At 34.9% G+C, this 18,981-nt stretch overlaps 1 protein-coding gene across 3 annotated transcripts in view; it reads left to right on the top strand.

Moving 5' to 3' along the window:
• Nucleotides 1–18,981, top strand: part of LOC137625906 (electron transfer flavoprotein beta subunit lysine methyltransferase-like) — a 77,301-nt gene that overhangs the window by 9,135 nt on the left and 49,185 nt on the right. Inside the window, exons 1-2 of one of the 3 annotated variants that reach the window (XM_068356880.1) lie at nt 10–150; nt 8,563–12,650. In XM_068356880.1, the coding sequence (XP_068212981.1) occupies nt 8,565–9,455 (891 nt within the window). In that variant the 5' untranslated portion in view covers nt 10–150; nt 8,563–8,564 and the 3' untranslated portion in view covers nt 9,456–12,650. Of the gene's footprint in view, nt 1–9; nt 151–8,562; nt 12,651–18,981 lie in introns of those variants that run through there. The other 2 variants (XM_068356881.1, XM_068356879.1) reach the window with 2 other exon arrangements.

Raw genomic sequence — 18,981 nt, 5'->3', positions numbered from 1 at the left:
ACCCTCAAATCTTATTCAGCAAACCGACATATAAGTACAGGAATAAAAACGCATCACAGTTCCAAAAATTTAACCATCTAATCCTCTACAGTACAGCCCTCTCTAACCTCACCTGCACAATCCACACAATATTTGTATAATTTTACTACAGTAAATTGATTCTGTTTAAATTTCCTTAAATTTTTATGTTGAGGTGCCTCATGGGATACCACAAGGTTAGCTGCCCTCTTATCATTTATTAATTACGTCTTATTTTTCACACTATATATTGCTCCACATCACAGTTCTTCCAACCCATGATGGAAGAGAGAAAAGGAGGATAGTGTTGGCAATATATAACTAACTGCGAATTTTGTAGGCTTACGGCTCCATTCCTAATTTGTGTTCATTGTTTGAATATAACTTTTGCCACTTAGTAGCTTTCCTCCAGATACTTTATTGCTAATAATATACTTTCTAATTATATACAAGACATTTCACACAGAACTAGAGTTCAAATTTTAGGTAGAGCAAAAGTAGCCCTCCCAACTTCTCACTCCTTTCTTTTAGTTTCTCTTCATGCAGTTTTCCTTAGGATTCAGGAGTATTGAACCGTGGTCTGGTAAAACAAATTGAACTGCAATGACTAATACATATACAGTACAGTACCTGCATACACAAATTCATCAAATATATATATATATATATATATATATATATATATATATATATATATATATATATATATATATATATATATATATATCAGTACTTGATTAGAAATGAAAATATAAGAGAGATTACTCAAGTGCCATATTTGTATGGGATCATGGCGAGGGATAGACGGAGATGGTTTGTAGATGCTCTTCGCACTCCCCAAGAGAGATTAGTTTACCAAACTTTCAACTGGCCTCCATTAGGCACTAGAAGAGTTGGAAGACCGAGGCTTATGTACTGAGGACTATGAAACGTGACATGGGAGATGATGAATGGAGAGGTATTGAATTAAAAGTTCAAGATAAGAGACGACTGGCGAAATCTAACCGAGCCCCTTTGCGTCAATAGGCGTAGGATGTGATGATGATGAGTATTTTATGATATAGAATACCATCAAGCAGAAGTAGTGAAGGCCATTAAATCTCTCGAGCTTGCGCCTAGGGACTATAAGGCCGGGAGCACACTAGCGACTCTGTGGCGCCACAAATCCACAGCGTCGTGTGGCGGGGATGTGGTCTCCCATAGGTTTCCATTGTTTTCAAGTTTTGCCATGCAAACTAGCGACTGTGGCTCTCTGTCGCTCATCCCTGCCACAGGTGTGGCGTGGCTTTGTGGCGCCACAGAGTCGCTAGTGTGCTCCCGGCCTAAAGCAAACGGAAGTAGGTTTGTTGGTCGCAGAGTCGTCTTGCCATGTGCAAAACATTTTCTCTTTCTGAATGCTGGAGAGAAAAGATATTTTGAACAGTGTATATATCGAGATCATCTAATCTTTATTCATGTAGTGCTTCGCATGGTTCTATTTTCTTGAAATAGTTTCACTTCTCCCATGCTGCCACTTTAGAAATGTAAGACTTGGATTTGACATTTAGTTTTTCTTAGTCAGAAATATAAGGTATAATGATGGACTTCTCTTTATAAAGTATAGAGAAAAAGGAAGAAATGACATTAAAGACATTCTTTTGATAAAATTTTTCGCCTTCTATTAATACTCGTCAGAGGAACTTCATTTAATTTTTCTCGGATAAACAGTATATATATATATATATATATATATATATATATATATATATATATATATATATATATATATATATATATATATATATATATTTGACCAGATAAAATGTATAAAATCCAATGGTAAGAAAAGTTATTTCTTCATGAATAGATTTATTAGGAGCAAACACTTTTCCTCCATGTAACAAAAAATCAGTACAAATTATGTAATCAATTGACTTGGGTATTTAAACAAGCACTCGCCTTACCTTATTATGCACTATAGTCCATTTCTTTTAGCGAGTCATACTTGCACAGACTCGCAACGGTGCCCTCTTAGCTCGAAAAGTTTCCTGGTCGCTGATTGGTTAAACAAGATAATTCTAACCCATCAGAGACCAGGAAACTTTTCCGAGCTAAAAGGGCACCGCTGCGAGTCGGTGCAAATATGACTCGCTAAAAGAAATGGACTATAGTCTCTAATATACCTCCATGTTAACTTGTTATGCCTGCAAGAAAGTATTACAACATTTAAAGGTTTAAAGGTTACTCATGAATGGCAGAGGCAAAGGTCAAGACAATGCCCTAGAGACTAAACATATACATATGATCAGTGTCATAGTGCCCTCTCCATCAAGCATAAAAGGACCAGGCAATGATACTCAGCAGGTAGACCTATAGGCTCCCCCAAGCAGTCTCCCAATCCCTAGTTTACAAGGATGGCGTGGTTTGCAGACACTACAAGAAACGATCGAGCTTGAGCGTGTCTCAAACTCCATTCCAACTGATTGCCAGGCAGGAACGTTTACAACAGGGTACAGCTATTTAATAATAGATAAGGGATGGGGAAGCCTGTATGTCTATCTACTGAGTCATCAGCAGCCACAGCCAGACCCTTCTTGGTCCTAGCTTGCGTGGAGAGGGGGCTTGGGTGCTGATCATATGTATATATGTTCAGTCTGTAGGGCATTGTCTGCTTGATAGGGCGATGTCACTGTCCCTTGCCTCTGCCATTCATGAGTAGCCTTTAAAGCCTTTAAAAGCTAGGGGCCGAAGTAAAGCTGCGATTATCCTTTAGCAATACCAACACTGCACCGCGTGAAGTTCACGGTGGCAATAATCTACAATTGTCAGGACAAAAGATATAGGTGACCAACCAATGAAATATTTTAATTTAGTGAGTAAGACGCATAACCGAGTCTTTAAATCAATTAATAATTGAATAAAAAAAAATGAGAATTGTACAAGCAAAGGAAGACAGACAATTAACGGTTAGCAATGATGAAAACAGACTGTTTAATGAAATTTCATGCCAGATGATATTATATCTTTTTTAAACACAAACTTTTAGGGGAGTCAATTTTATTAATTAAATCTGGTTTATCTACAGTATGTCTTAGGTCATAACCCTTTGAATAATAGCCTTACTTCTCGCATAGCTTATTCTTCCAAGGCTTGAAATGAGTCTACATGGTTTTCGTTTCTTTCTCGGCTACCCATGTGTTATATACAATTGTGTTTTCCCAGTCTCATAATTATCAACAATCATAAGTAAGCTATTTACAAATATTCTCAAATATTGTTCCGCATAATATTTTTGGTCATATGCTGTTTTAATTGAATTTTGTATGATAGTGATTATGTGTTTTTCCTGTCTGTCATTTATTACGCATATTCACTAATGTAAGGAAGCTGGTTTAATAAATAATATATTATTTTAATTGGCTTTGCTTTAGTGAACGGACAAATTGTTGCTCATATTGTATACTGTATGCTCCACAATTTATACCCTTTCAGGCAATTTCGAAATCATGTAGTCATATTATTCTTGCCTAAAGGTAACATTTTCTTGAGTTATTTAATTTTTTTAGAATTTCAAAATAGTTTGTTATAAACTATATATCATGTTATTGACAGTGGTAGATTATAGAGCAAGTGCAATGCCTTTATGCTTGCTCTGTAAAAATGTGCTTAACAAGAGCAATGATGATAATACAGTAATATACCTTCGATGCCGATGCAGTATCTTTTTCGTTTTAGAGAACGTGATATCTGGTTTAACATAACAAATACCATGATGTACTAAACTCTCTCTCTCTCTCTCTCTCTCTCTCTCTCTCTCTCTCTCTCTCTCTCTCTCTCTCTCTCTCTCTCTCTCTCTCAAAGGTACTACAAGGATGGAAACTAGGCAATGTTCCTCCAGTCTACAAGAAGAGACCAACAACAGTCCTGTGTTTCTAACTTCAGTGTCTTGAATTTTTTTTTTTTAATCAATTATAGTATATTCAATAGTAGAACATACAGAAAAAGATAATCTTTTGATAGACAGCCAACAAGGTTTTAGACAAGAGATCATGTGTGACAAATCTTTTGGAAATTTTCCACATATTTAGCATTTATGACAAAAGCAGGACAATAGACATCGTATACCAAGACTTTCAAAAGGCTTTTCACGAAGTTCCTCATGAAAAAATTAATGGTCAAAATTAGAGCACTAGGCATCGTTGACGAGCCAGCGGAATAGAATGAAGCTTGGATAACAAACAGAAAACAGAGAGTTGTAATCAATGGAGAACTTTCCGAGTGAGCATCTGTTACAAGCGGAGTACCTCAAGGATCCGTCCTCGGCTCATTGCTATTTCTGACGACATAGATTTAGGATTAACTAGTAAAATACCCAAATTTGCCAACGGTACTAACCTAGGTATAAATGTTGCGAACTCAAAAGACGTAGAAGCCTTAAGAGAGGATCTAAGGAAGCTAGGAGAGTGGTTCAGAAAATGACAAATGCCTTTCAAATGTGGGAAATGTAAAGTCATGCACATAGGTTATATTACCCACAATCAGATTACTCACTGCTGGGCAATGAACTAGAAAGTGTGGACCAGGAAGAAGATCTCGGTATTATTATCAGCAAGGATTTGAAGTTCGCCAAACAGCATAAAAGCTGAAAAGAAAGCACAAAAACTAACAGGTTACATAAAGACACAATTCAAATACAGAAACAAAGACACTGTACGACAGCTGTACACATCACTAGTAAGACCCCATCTAGAATTCGAAGTCCAATTCTGATCTCCAAGCATTCAGGATTAGATACTCTGGACTGGAAGCAGTAGAAACTGGGCCACCAAACTAGTCCCAACACTAACTCAATTTGGATCTAGACGGAGGATGAAACGTTTGAACTTATTTGATCTACAAACTCTATGAATAAAGGAACAGTTAATAGAGGCCTTCAAAATTCTTAAAGGAATAACAAATGTAGATTACAAGCAATCTATTCACGCTTAGCATAAATCAGTCCAGAGATAACGGATATAAACTGGAATTTAAACGATACAACACCACTAAATGAGGCAATTTCTTTACATACTAAATAGCAAATACTTGGAATAGACTTTCAGCGGATGTAGTAATCAGAAACATGGGAAACGAGTTCAAGAATAAGTTAGATAAGATCATAAGAACTCTAAATGCTTAAAGTAAATTCTACCAGAGACCAAATGGAGTCTCCGTAGATGGACTAATAAGTATTTGAGACATCCAAAATCCTTGTAACTCCTTATAAGTCAGTCAGTCAGTCAGTCTCTCTCTCTCTCTCTCTCTCTCTCTCTCTCTCTCTCTCTCTCTCTCTCTCTGTGTGAAGAAAAAGAAGAACGATAGTGGTGGGGAGGTACAGATTACAAAATTTGTCTTTTCATCATGTCCACTAGGCATCATAATTCAGATGAAACCATCGATCAGTTCCTACTTTCTCTGAATAACCTAGCCAATGACTGTCACTTTACAGCAGTCAGTGCATAAACGAACCATAGCCCATTCGTACAAGACTCTTTCATTCGAGGACTTTGTCACCCAACTATCTGCACTCGACCACTGGAAAACCAAACCCTCAACCTGGAGGCAGCAATCCAACAAGCCAGGTACGTAGAACAGGCGCATCTGAATGCCGAATTATATGCTGCTACTGCTGTGCCAGTTGCAATTGTATTTTCCAACACTATTGTTGCATCCACAACTCAAGCTAATCATGATACAGGTGCTATGGATCCACTCGATAAGCAGTTAAATCTCACTGTATAAAAAAAAAAAAAAACATCATCTGAAATCAGCTTGCCCTGCCAGGGACTGTACATGCAACAAGTGTGGAACAAGTGAACACTGGAGAAATGTTTGTTACTCCAAATCGCCCTTCAAAGCTACGCCTTCAGCTTCCACTGCAAATTCATCATCATTCACAATTACAGCATCCAATTTTGCAGCAGCCACTCACAAGTTGATTAAAGCTACCATCAGGGTCAAAGATCATGAAATTAAAGCTCTCATTGACATGGGTACTGCGGTAAATTCCGTTAGTGTATAGTTAGCCGCTTTACTCCATACTTAAATGTATCAAAGATTGGCTGCTGCCTCTATGGCATCCTCAAGCCTCCCTATAGAAGTGAAAGGCTACTGTGTATCCGTCAATATTCAAAAGGATAGTAAAAGAATATAAAATTCTCCATCCTCCCCAACCTCTGCATGGACGTCCTCCTTTGGCATTGGGTGGATGTGAACCAGGACTAAGCATCTGTGGTCTCACATTAAAGTTACCAAACAAACGCTGTTCAGTAGCCTGCCTCCAAACTGTCTTATTGCAACTAAGGCTCAGCATTTCAATGTAGCAGATAAAAATTATAAACGACAAAGTCCAGTGGCTCTTGAAGGAGGATGTCATTGAATCAACCCATTATCCTTGGCATGTTTAAGTAGTAGTGATTCACAATGAAACCAAGAGGAAGTGTATGGTGGTGGACTTTACAGAAACCATCAATAGTTTTTTCCAGCTAGATGCCTACCTCCTCCCAACAGCCCCGAGCAAGACACCAAGATAGGCAGGAACAAGTTCTTCTAATGGTGCAGCAGCTTTTCAAAAAGTAATGAAATACATCATATCAGACCAAAATCTCAAGGAAACCTATTCGATGATATGATGATATGCAGTGCTAGCTGTGAAGAACATTATGGAACACTGAGGCACTTTTGTGAGGTTGTCAGTGCAGTGGGCCTGATATTCAACAAAACCAAACGCAAATTTGATTTGACATCAGTCAATATCAAGGAGTACTTTGTTGCCATGGACAGTTAAGACTAGACCTAGATCACCTTTCTCCTCTGCAGGAACTTCCAGTGTCACACCGCAACAAGTACCTACGATGACTTGTTGACTTATTTGCATATTACACTAAATGGATCCCCTGCTACTCTGTAAAGAATCGCCATTTTGTGAGGGCAGCAGAATACTGCGCTGCCATAGATCATCTGAAAGAAGAAATATCTTGGGCTATAAATCTTCACTATTGAGACTGATGGATCGGCGAAACTATAGCAGTCCCGTTACCTCTAGATGATTTGGACTCCTTGTAGCCTTTTTCCCTTGAATGCTGAATGATACTGAAAAGAAGCATCATATCATCAATAAGGAAACATGTCATTGTCGAATCTGTCAGAAAGTGGAGAAAATTCCTAACCAACAATTTCAGTTCTCTTACTGGCTAACGTAGTAGGCCTTCACGTTTAACAGAGTGGACAGGAAAATCAAGAATGAAAAGATCCTATGTTGGAGGATCTAGCTGTCACAATGAAGTTCAGGCCGGGCAGCAACAACATTCCTGCTGCAGTGCCCATGCCTCTTCCATCATCCCGTCACATATTTTTGCCTTCATAAGCTTCAATACTAAACAGTATTCCAGAAGTTTTATTCCAGCTGTGAGGGGAGTGTGGAATGATCTTCCTAACCTGGTGGCTGAATCGGTGGAACTTTAAAAGTTCAACTTTATTGTAACAGTTTTTCTGTCGAATGGGTTGACAAAAGCTTTGTTTCATAATATATATATGGCTACTGTACATAAGCATTACTGATTTTAATTCTTTATTTATCAAAAATAGTTTATTAGTTATTTCTCTATTTTTTTCTTACTGGGCTGCTTTTCCTGTTGGAGATCTATGGCTTGTAGTATCCCACTTTTCCCATTAGGGTTGTAGCTTCGCTGGCAGTAATAATAATAATTATAAGTCTTTCTGTCTCACGGCTAAACAGTGTCCATGCTCATTGCTTTCGCAGTAGAGTTTTTTCAATATCCTAGTTTCAGTTAAACTGGGGAACAAATTGCCTCCAAATTTTAACAGATGAATTACTTCATCAAATCATTAACACAATTTCTATGTACTACGATAGTGTCAATCTCGGTTGAAAACAGACGTTGAATTTTTAAGTCAAGTAAAGCAGAATAGTTTTCTAAATTCAAATGATAGCAAAAGTATTTTTTTAATTGTTATCCAAAAAGACACTAAAAGACATAAAGGTTTCTTTCGACTTAAACCATTCTTTCCTCGGGGAAAGAATTTGAATATTAGCGTCTTCCCGTCGAGTATCTAGCCGATGACATTGGTCAATTCAAAAACATTTCATAGGTGTAAAAATTATTCATAGCACTTACTTTATGTTTATATTAAAACTCCATACTCTCCGATACTGGCTATTTTGTGTAAAAGTAAAAAGCAGCAAATTAAACTAGTTATTTATGAAAATGGAGTGACTTGGTGAATTTTTAAAGTGATTCCATTTTGAAATATTTTGGTTAATGTTTTGTTGCCCTTCAATTATAGGTGTTTATTTCTTTAAGGTAAAGGTTGTAGGCAAATTAAAATTCTATCACAAAACTAATTGTATTACTCTTCCAATTTCTAGTCAGTTTATTTAAAATATTTTCAAGACTAACAGAAATACAGTTATTTTTCTTTTATAAGACCTACATAATACACTAAAGATAAATATATGAGGTGGTCGACCCAACCACGTCTAATTGACACTAAATTCCATTTCAGAGATGACCAGCAAAACACACAAAGTCCTCTACAAAAATGGAGACAAAATTGCCTGGTATCCCCAAGATGGTCCTCACTCCCTATTTTTTTCTCTTGGGGATAACCAAATATTTCATAAAATTGGCAGAACTGTCCACCTGAGAGAATACGAAGAAGTGCAAAAATCACAACGTCTAATTCCGAAGCACCTTGATGTACGGACAGTAAGTCAGCTAAAGGAAACAGAACAAGATTTAAAAGTACTTTGGTTTAGTCCTGTTGATCCTCACAAAGACGACAACAGCTTTTATGGTAATGTTAACTTTGTTGTAGATTTTGTGAAGTTCCTGTCCTATTGCTCACAGAACTTATTCAACATTTACTTTGTGGAAGTTTCGGATTTTAGGACGTGTAATGCGACTCACTTTCTCTTCACTAGAAAGAAATATGAATACCTTTCCAAATATAATTCAAAAACATTCGGTGGCCCTTGGTATACTGATCCAATAGGTAAGCATTTTTGGCTTCGGAATGTCAGAAGGTACGATGGAAAAACAAATATTAAAGGTCACAATCTTGAGTTTATGTTGGAGTTCGGGGAAAATGATGCAACGTGGTTATATAACGAGTCAAAACCCATTCCTGTTGAGCACTGTGAAGCTAATGCAGGTAAGAGTCACAAATGTCTATTGTATGGCATAACTAAAACATGCCCTACCCCATATAAAAAGGAGCAAACTAAAGAACTTTTGACACCACCGAAGTCTCTAGAAACAGATGACAAAAGCATTCGCAAGAGGCCGTTATCAAAAAATAAGGAAGAAACTCCTAGGAGTAATGGAGCTAAGAAGGCATTCTCTGAGTCAATGACGCCCATGTCTAAAATAAAACGTAATCTGTCGGAGAGATTCTGACCTACAGTACATTGCATAGATTTGAGTTTTAATTATAATAAGCATTGCATGTTATTTTAAAGATTTTATCCAAAGGACACTTTTTGGGCATCTTTTTTTTTTTTTGCCAGATTTTACCAAGATCTTTTTTTTGCCAGATTTTACCAAGATCTTTTTTAGCCAGATTTTACCAAGATCTTTTTTGCCAGATTTTACCAAGGTACCCATTACCATATTCTGCTAAGCTAAACATGAAACCAATTGCTGTTATTGGGGGCCCAGGTATAAGTGGTTATGTTGTTATCAGTTATGCGTCGTATTGATTGAATTATTTTTTTCTAATTTACCGACTTTTTCCATCACCGATACTATATAGCGACACTAATCAGCATTACAATATTGTTAGCAAAATCAAAGTCCCACTTTTTTCGTCACTTTCGTTTAGTTGGAGGAGATGGAAGGGAACGTCTGTCAAATACCTTCCCCTAAACTGACAGCAAAGCAATTTTAACCAATGCAATTATTTTGAATAATTTAGGCAATGAGATATTCGTGCAGAGGGTTACAATAATGGCTGATTATTGTAGACAGCCTTCGTAAGTAAATTCAATCGAACTTCACCTTCCAATGAAAATAATACGAAATTATGGAATATTTACTAAATCATTGTAAAATTAGAGTGAATATAATTCATGACTATTTCATAATGAATCAAAGTCACGTATCAACCGAAATACATTAGTTACAAAATGATGTGGTAAGCCAGAACATTGATCACCGAGAAATGTTCGTTTTCTAAGGTAGAAGAGAACATAATTCATATAGATTAATTTGATTCTTTCCAAACTAAAAACAAATTAGTCTCAATTAACATAAAAAGAAAAAGTGATCGCTCAAAAATCTATCTTAAAGTATGTGAATAATTAGCTTTGTATTTGAAAACAATACTGGATAATTATTTTCTTTTTATTTTGTCCTGCGCCGGTTGAGCTAGGAAGAATGGTTTGTTGATTACGGTCAACTTGCCTGTGCAAGTATATCCCGATGTCAGCTATACTGTAGTGGAAGCAAAGTCTATCACAACGTCACGATCATCATTATCAAGCTACAACCCTTATTCGAAAAGCAAAATATAGCAAGCCCAATGACGAACAAGGAAAGCAGTCAACTACAGATAAAAAAAGTAACATTAACCATAAGAGAGAAATAACTTTTTTTTAGATCATTCACAGTGTTAAATAGATAAGTAACATATAGACCATGAAGTGAGACTTATGCCAACCTGCTTAATAGAAAAGCATTTAACCTCATTTTGAAATTTTGCCACCTATTCGACTACTTGAATGGGAAGGTCGTTCTACAATTTGGTCATTGCCAGAATACAACTTCTAGAATACTTCAAAATATTGAGCCATATGAAAGAAAAATCAAGCCTTTAAGATTTAACAGCATACATTGAGAATTATACAGACCAGAGGCATTTATAGAGACAGACTGGGAAGATCTGCAGGTAAAGGATAGCCAAAATTTTGAAAAATCTTAGAGCCAACATAAATCCCTATTTCAACTATGGTGCCAAAGATTGATATCCAGGTAGGGGGTGTAGAATTCAATACACCTGAAGTCTTTGTCCAAGTTGAGACTTAGCTGATAAAGGCCAGACAGAGGAATAATGTTCTTAAAAGGGCAGAAGGATTAATTAAAACATTTCTTCACAATAAACATGGCTAAAATTCTTGAAAGTCTTTCTCAGTCAGTGAAAGGAACAATGTTAATGTAAATATCTTGATGTGGAGGATCATAAATTTTGATAGTATAACTTAATTTCCTGTTATATGCACCGTGCACTAATTTTAACTAGATCTTTGCTAAGAGAATCGGCCACCACGTGTCTACTGTACATTCAGATGGGTCGTTGTAAAGACAGTAGCATCATCATAAGTAGAAAGTTTGTTTACAGGGCCAAAATATATACTGTATATGTATATAGTATAAAAATTAAAGTGCCAAGAACACTACCATGAGGAACACCAGCAACTACTCTTTCAATCCATTGGTTGATTGATTGATTGATTTAAAGTTTTCAGCCATACTGACATCTAAAGTCATTGACGCCGTCAATCCATTGGGTAAAGATTCAATAACAATACTAAGAAATTTCCCACTAACCCTATCTCTTAATGTTTAAAAACAAGGGCCTCGTGATTGGTATGTTCAAAAGCAACATTAAGATCAAGTCCAATCATATGAATCATATGAACTTGCCTGACCACAATCAATGGGTTTGGAGATTGTAAGAAGAGCATCATGTGTTCCAAGGCCCTTGCAAAGCCCAACTGCAGACAGTGGAATAGATCATTTCTTTCAGCTGATTCATTCAGATATTTTGTCAATATTTGCTCAAAAACTTTAGATAATATCGCAGTGTTGGAAAGTGAGAGGTAATCAGCATGGCTAATTTACCTAATTAGTAATAAAACCAATTCCCTAACAAGTAAATAAAGAATCTCTTCTTGCCTAATTTAGCAACATAATGAATTCAGCGTGTTTGAAGTCGAAGCTATCATTAAAAATACTGAAGAGATGGCCTGAATACGAGTGACAGACCCATCTGGTTTAAGCACAGGAGCAACTGTTCAGTCTACACCAGAGTGCAGCCTAAGTGTAGCCCACCATTCATGTTCGTATTTGTCTCTGGGAGAGTCTCTTTTATGGTCAATTTGTATTAATATTCAGCTGAGGCATAAACTCTTTGAGTGACAACTCCTCCTACCTGAGTATAGTTATTCCCATTCAGTTCTGATCTATTTCATAAACACAACAACCAAAACACGAGCTATATTGTCCTTGATGCAATAGTGCAACACCTTAGAGGGAATGTACCTCTCAATTACATGGGGAAAAAATCCTTTAGAAGGACAACAGGTTCATCTTCTACATACAACTGTGACCAATTCAACTGCAAACATCCCTCAAAATGCCATTTTAATCTTCTTCAAATTTTATAAATATCTTACAAAAGTATGACACTAGTGCATCAGTGAAAAGCATGTCCAGATAATTACCACATTCATATGTAGCCTCATTTAAAGTTTGTTCACAGCCAGATTCAAAAGGAAAAGGCCAAAAGCTTTAAGAAAATATTCTATTAAGCCCTGTCCACACGATTAAGCATGCCCGATGGGCAAACAGTGATACCAGACCACAATAGTTAGTAAGAATCAGGGTTAATGTCGTCAGAAGCAGGAAAACCACAGGCAGGGATCTGGCATCATAAGTGTTGCCAGATCCCTGCCTTTAGTTGTCCGGCTTCTGACGTCATCAACCCTCATTTTCACTAACTATTGTGGCCTGGTATCATTGTTTGCCCGTCGGGCATGCTCGATCGTATGGACAGGGCTTAAAAAAAGGAAAAAGAGGAATAAGGATTGTTGAACCATGTCGAGTGGATACAAAAGTGACGGGTTTAATACTTGCACAGTCCTTAATGGGTGCAGCGACCATTATGATGCATTGTGAAGTGATTTATTGGAAATGGAAGAATTTGTGTAAATAAAGATGATGGTAGTCTTTAAAAAGTACAGTAAAAAAAATTATTAAGTGTTAATCTTAACAGTGCAATAAAGATTATTTTTTTCCTGAGATGCATTGTTGTGACATATAATATTTAAATGGTGTTATGCAACACCACAGTGTCTTTTTAATTATAGGTCAAATTAGTGTCTTTTAATTATATGTCAAATTAGTGTCATTTAATTATAGGTCAAATTAGTGTCTCTAATTATATATGTCAAATTCTTTCAATTATATGTCAAATTCTTTTAATTATATGTCAAATTAGTGTCTTTTAATTATATATCAAATTAGTGTCTTTTAATTATATGTCAAATTAGTGTCATTTTTAATTATATGTCAAATTAGTGTCTTTTAATTATGCCAAATTAGTGTCTTTCTAATTCTATGCCAAATTAGTGTCTTTCTAATTCTATGTCAAATTAGTGTCATTTTTAATTATATGTCAAATTAGTGTCTTTTAATTATGTCAAGTTAGTGTTTTTCTAACTATATGTCAAATTAGTGTAATTTTTAATTATATGTCAAATTAGTGTAATTTTTAATTATATGTCAAATTAGTGTCATTTCTAATTATATTCTAATTTTAGCGCTAAGTTCAATCATAATAAAGATATGTATGATACGTAGCATTAATTGAATTAGATGCAGTATATATTGAGTTAGATACTCACTCATTACTGTATGATTTTGTAAGTTTGTTAATGGTTGGATTATTACAGGGGAAGAAATTTTAGTGTTTTATTCTGGTCCCTAAAACCACCCAGTGTTTCCCAACCCTGGGGTAAATTACCCCAGTGGGGTAATGGACCCGTATTTTTGGGGTAATCAAGATGTTCTGAAATTGAGTTATTCACTGATGATGGTTCATTTTTATATCCATTAAAATGGAAAAGTTTGCATTTGTTTTGGATCCTTAACTATAAGCAGCCAATAGCGGGCTACATGATCCATACAGTTCATCAGGTGGCTGCAGAAAAACATCCGATGTTACCGGGTATATGTTCAATGGGGTCATTGATTAGTTGGAAATAAAATTTTGGGGTAATCATTTAAAAAAGGTTGGGAAACACTGCTTAACTACAACATTAGTGATTCAATGGAGGTATTTTCTCAATTCATTGAACTTGAATCAGAGCTGTGCAGACTGGTATATCATTATGACGTCTTGATACAATTCTAAAAAAAAGAAGAAAAAAATCATTGCAACTATTCAGCAGTATTGTGTGATAACATGCAGCTTAAGTTAGGGCAGAATAATTACACTCTCAAATACGGTTCAATATACTCACTAGGCTGTAGTCAATTTCTTTTAGCGAGTCATATATGCACGGACTCATAACGGTACCCTTTTAGGTCGGAAAAGTTTCCTGGTCGCTGATCGGTTGAACAAGATAATTCTAACCAATCAGCGACCAGGAAACTTTTCCGAGCTAAAAGGGCACCGCTGCGAGTCGGTGATAATATGCACCGCTAAAAGAAATGGACTATAGACCTTGGTTCAAAGTAGGCCTACGCTTACAAAATAACATGGTCCACAAATCATTCCTTCTTTACTCTGGGTACCCGTTTGAATAAAATAACTGCCGTTCTTAATAATCTAAATTAGAAATATATATGCAGGCACATGAAGTTATTATTTCAAAATATAAAAATTTATCGTTTATGCTTATGCTAGTTAGTCTTGCAATGATCTAAAAAATTATATAAAAGTATTACCAATATCTGTTTCAGTTTAAGTTTATTCTATTATAACTTCATTGATGGCTATTCATAATAAAGATCCAAGGTACAATCGTTGTTACATTAGATTTCATGGTAATTACTAAATATGTAGGCCTACATACTATTCCTAAAATCTATGGGAGAGACGTCAAGTGAAAACCTTTAAATCTGATATTCTTTCAAAATATTAGAATTTGATGTGTAGGGTTAGACCCTGTTATTCATTCAAAATGTTATAGTCTAACATTTAAGCCTAATTTCACAATTATATTGTCATTCGATGTGAAGGCCAATGTTGGATTATTTCCTCAATATCCGAACTGAGTAAGTCACTGCTGCATTTCTTGTTTAATCTACAGTACATTATAGAAGATCGTTTATGTAGGCCTATTCATGAGAAATAAGTTATACAAATTAGAACCGAGATGTTAATCCCTTTTTCGAAAGTTAATTGTCGAGAACCAAGTGAGTAACCTTTTATGAAATGCCATTTTTTTAAACATATCTCACCCAACTCGTAGCCCAGTCCTTCCGTAAAGCGGCCCACAAACGCTCAAATTTTTGGTCCAATTTTTTATGTTAAATTATTTGACATGAATTTGATCGTGTGTGGCGTAATTTGATGGCCTAAAAAGTTTGATGTCAAATTTTTTACTGATCTGATTTCAGTAGATTTTTTTTTTTTTGAGGCAACGTCAAATAATTTGTCCGTGTGTGGTACCTAGCAATAACTTACGCAAATTAGTTAATGATTAGACATAATCTGAGGACATGCGCGGCTCATCGTCATCATGGCTCCAACAAAACATGAAAAGAAATTTCTTCTTGAGCTTATTGATGTTTATAGAAGTTTACCACAACTTTGGAACATTAAGAAATTTGCCCAAAAATTTGAGCGCTTTACTTGGCTATTTTCCCTGTTGGAGCCCCTGGGCTTATAGCATCCTGCTTTTCCAACTATGATTGTAGCTTAGCAAGTAATAATAATAATGATAATGTGTATGTATGTATGTGTATATATATATATATATATATATATATATATATATATATATATATATATATATATATATATATATATATATGTGTGTGTGTGTGTGTGTGTGTGTGTGTGTGTGTGTGTGTGTGTGTAGGCGTAATTATAGATTATATAATCATATGTATTTATAAAAGTAAATATTTCTTTTTGTAAATATCTATGTATACATAAATATTTACTTTATATATATATATATATATATATATATATATATATATATATATATATATATATATATATATATATATATATATATATATATATATATATATATATATATATATATATGTGTGTGTATATATATATATATATATATATATGTATATATATATATATATATATATATATATATATGTGTGTATATATATATATATATATATATATATATATGTATATATATATATATATATATATATATATATATATATATATATATATATATATATATATACAAGGTATGTGTATCCTCATGAATGTTTTTTAATCGAAAATAATAACAAAATGCATATATATCCCATTCAGTTATAGATTCCAAGTTTATCCGTGTATTCCAGTACAACAAAGTGCAGAATTCATTGCAAATATATTGCAAATGTTATTGAGAGTCTTTCAAATGGTGATATCGCACAACGCATAGCTGTGTCTTCTTTGGTTATATATGGTCTCACAAGATCTAATAGTTTGTCAAATGATTCTCCGTCCATGCGAAGAAAGTTCTTGAAGACACCAGGTTCACTAATTCTCAGTTCATTTAATAAAGGAGCATGACCAAATCGTTCACGACACAAATACCATTTCTGGGCCCACTTTGGTCTCTTTCGTTTCTGTGTGCTCTTCCACGCTAAGCCAAGAGCCAACGCTGTGTATGCATCCATGATGCCACTCGGGAGAAAAATGAAAATTTGATGAGAAGTTTGAGCGTGTAGGGCGAACGTCAAATAATTTGACATAAAAAAAATTTGACTAAAAATTTGAGCGTGTGTGGGCCGCTTAAAACTAATTTACTAAACACATAATTATCAGTGAAATTAACTATGCGACAGAGGAGTTGATATTGAATTTAGTCAAAATCCACTTAAATATTCTTTGGTAAAGAAACTAGGCATACAATTAATGTAATGAATATTGAAACTTAACAGAGTAACCACAGGATATTGTTTAGAACGTAAATTAAGGTAAAATCTTTTAAAAGTTTGTGAAATATTTGAACAAGATAAAGAATATCAATGGAAGGGGGAGCATGGATATTGTTTGAATAAAAGTTATAAGCCTCGTGAGGTGGAATGAAAATAAAATTAATTTAATTCTGTGAAGGAATTGACATCTACTGACAGACCAATATCTTAATTTAAACAACTGCATTGACATGTTCTAATGTTTCATTTTGTATGATATTCACAGGAAAGTACATTGGCTCCAAAGATTGAGCCAGTTCTCCTACCAAGATAGAAGAAGAAAACGAAGAAGAGTAATAGAGTGACCGCAAACGGGTTTTACTTACTGTCATTCTGTCCCCCGTCATGGGCCAAGACATGAAGAATAGCTTGAGAGAAATTATAAATTAAATTGAAAAGAGAATAGAAATACCCGATGAATGGGATGAACTGGAAATATCCTCAGTGAGTAAGTCTAAAGGCAGCAGATTAGATATAGACAATAGAAGAGGACTATTTATTACGAATACAATTAGTAAAATGTTTAAAAAATTAAGGCTAATGAAAATTAAGGATAAAATTAATGAAAAAATTAGAAGACTCCAGAGTGGTGGGATAAAGGGTAGATCTACAGCAGACCATCTTATCACACTGAATGCTGTAATAAACTATAATCATTACTTGGGAACCTCAACATGCATATGGTTTGGGGATGCCCTCAAGTGTCTTGATAAACTGTGGTTGAAAGGTTGTAGCAAAAAACTAATTATGATGTGAGGGAACGATGATGCGAAAATGATATATAAATTAAATGAGAAAGCTAATACAATTATCAAGAGGAAATTAAGAAGGAAACGTAAAACAGGAAATAGTATTTGGACCAAAGTTATGTTCAATAGTCACCGGACAATGTTAATTCAACAAGTGAGAAGACGAAAACATTAAAATAGAAGCCTTAATTTATGTAGATGATGTAATGTTCCCTTGCAACAATCGATACAAAGTAGAAAGAGCCATTAGCAACTGCCACAGTTTGGAAAAACTTAAGAAATTTACTTTTAGCACAAATCCACAGAAGTCTGCGGTGTTAGTAATTAGACACACAAAAAAGAAGAGGTTAAAAAGGGCGAATGGAGTGGTTAGAAATGGAAGGATAGAAACATTTAATAAATATAAATACTTAGAAGAATGGTACTCGGATAAAGGAAACCAATGTCACAGCATGAGCAAAAAGGGAAGCAAAAATAAAATACATGGTACAAGAAGTTAGGAAGTATGGAGACAGTAACAAAGAGATTCGGCACTGATAGTTAGAATAAAGATCTATGAGATGGTAGTAGTACCTACAATGTCTGGAAATATTGAGTTCAGTTCAATAAAGATTGCCTTGCCTTCTGCAAGACACGGGCTCTTGCGTTGGCAGCCCGTAAAGGGCAAATATTGAGACATGGGGTGTAATAAAAGAAAAAGAAATGAAAGAACTAGAGAGTATACAGTACAAAATTATGAAAGGAATGTTTGAACAGGTTGCTACCACAACATACTGGGGACTAATAGCTGAAACAGGAATGTGGCCGGTTGAAAATAGAATATATTATAAAAAAAGGTGATGCTATATCATAATATCATAACATCAGATGACAAACTGCTAGTTAAGGTATTATTATTATTATTATTATTATTACTTGCCAAGTTACAACCCTAGTTGGAAAAGCAAGATGCTATAAGCCCAGGGGCCCCAACAGGGAAAACAGCCCAGTAAAGAAAGGAAACACGGAAAAATAAAATATTTTAAGAACCGTAACAACATTAAAATAAATATTTCCTATATAAACTATAAAAACTTTAGTGGTAGATCAAATAAGAGACCCATATGGGGAATGTTGGGGAGAAAGTATCATAGAAATATGTAATAAATATGAAAATAAAATGGAAGTAAGAAAGTATAAAAAGTAAAGAAAAAAGAAATAAGTAAAGTGGCAAATGAAATTAAAAGAAAAATAGAAGAAAAGAAAGCAGAGATGACCAAACTGAGGTTTGTGAATAGTATGGTAGA

The sequence above is a fragment of the Palaemon carinicauda genome, chromosome 33 (assembly GCF_036898095.1).
Source record: "Palaemon carinicauda isolate YSFRI2023 chromosome 33, ASM3689809v2, whole genome shotgun sequence".
Lineage (NCBI taxonomy): Eukaryota > Metazoa > Arthropoda > Malacostraca > Decapoda > Palaemonidae > Palaemon > Palaemon carinicauda.
This window is presented reverse-complemented; position numbering and strand designations above follow the sequence as displayed.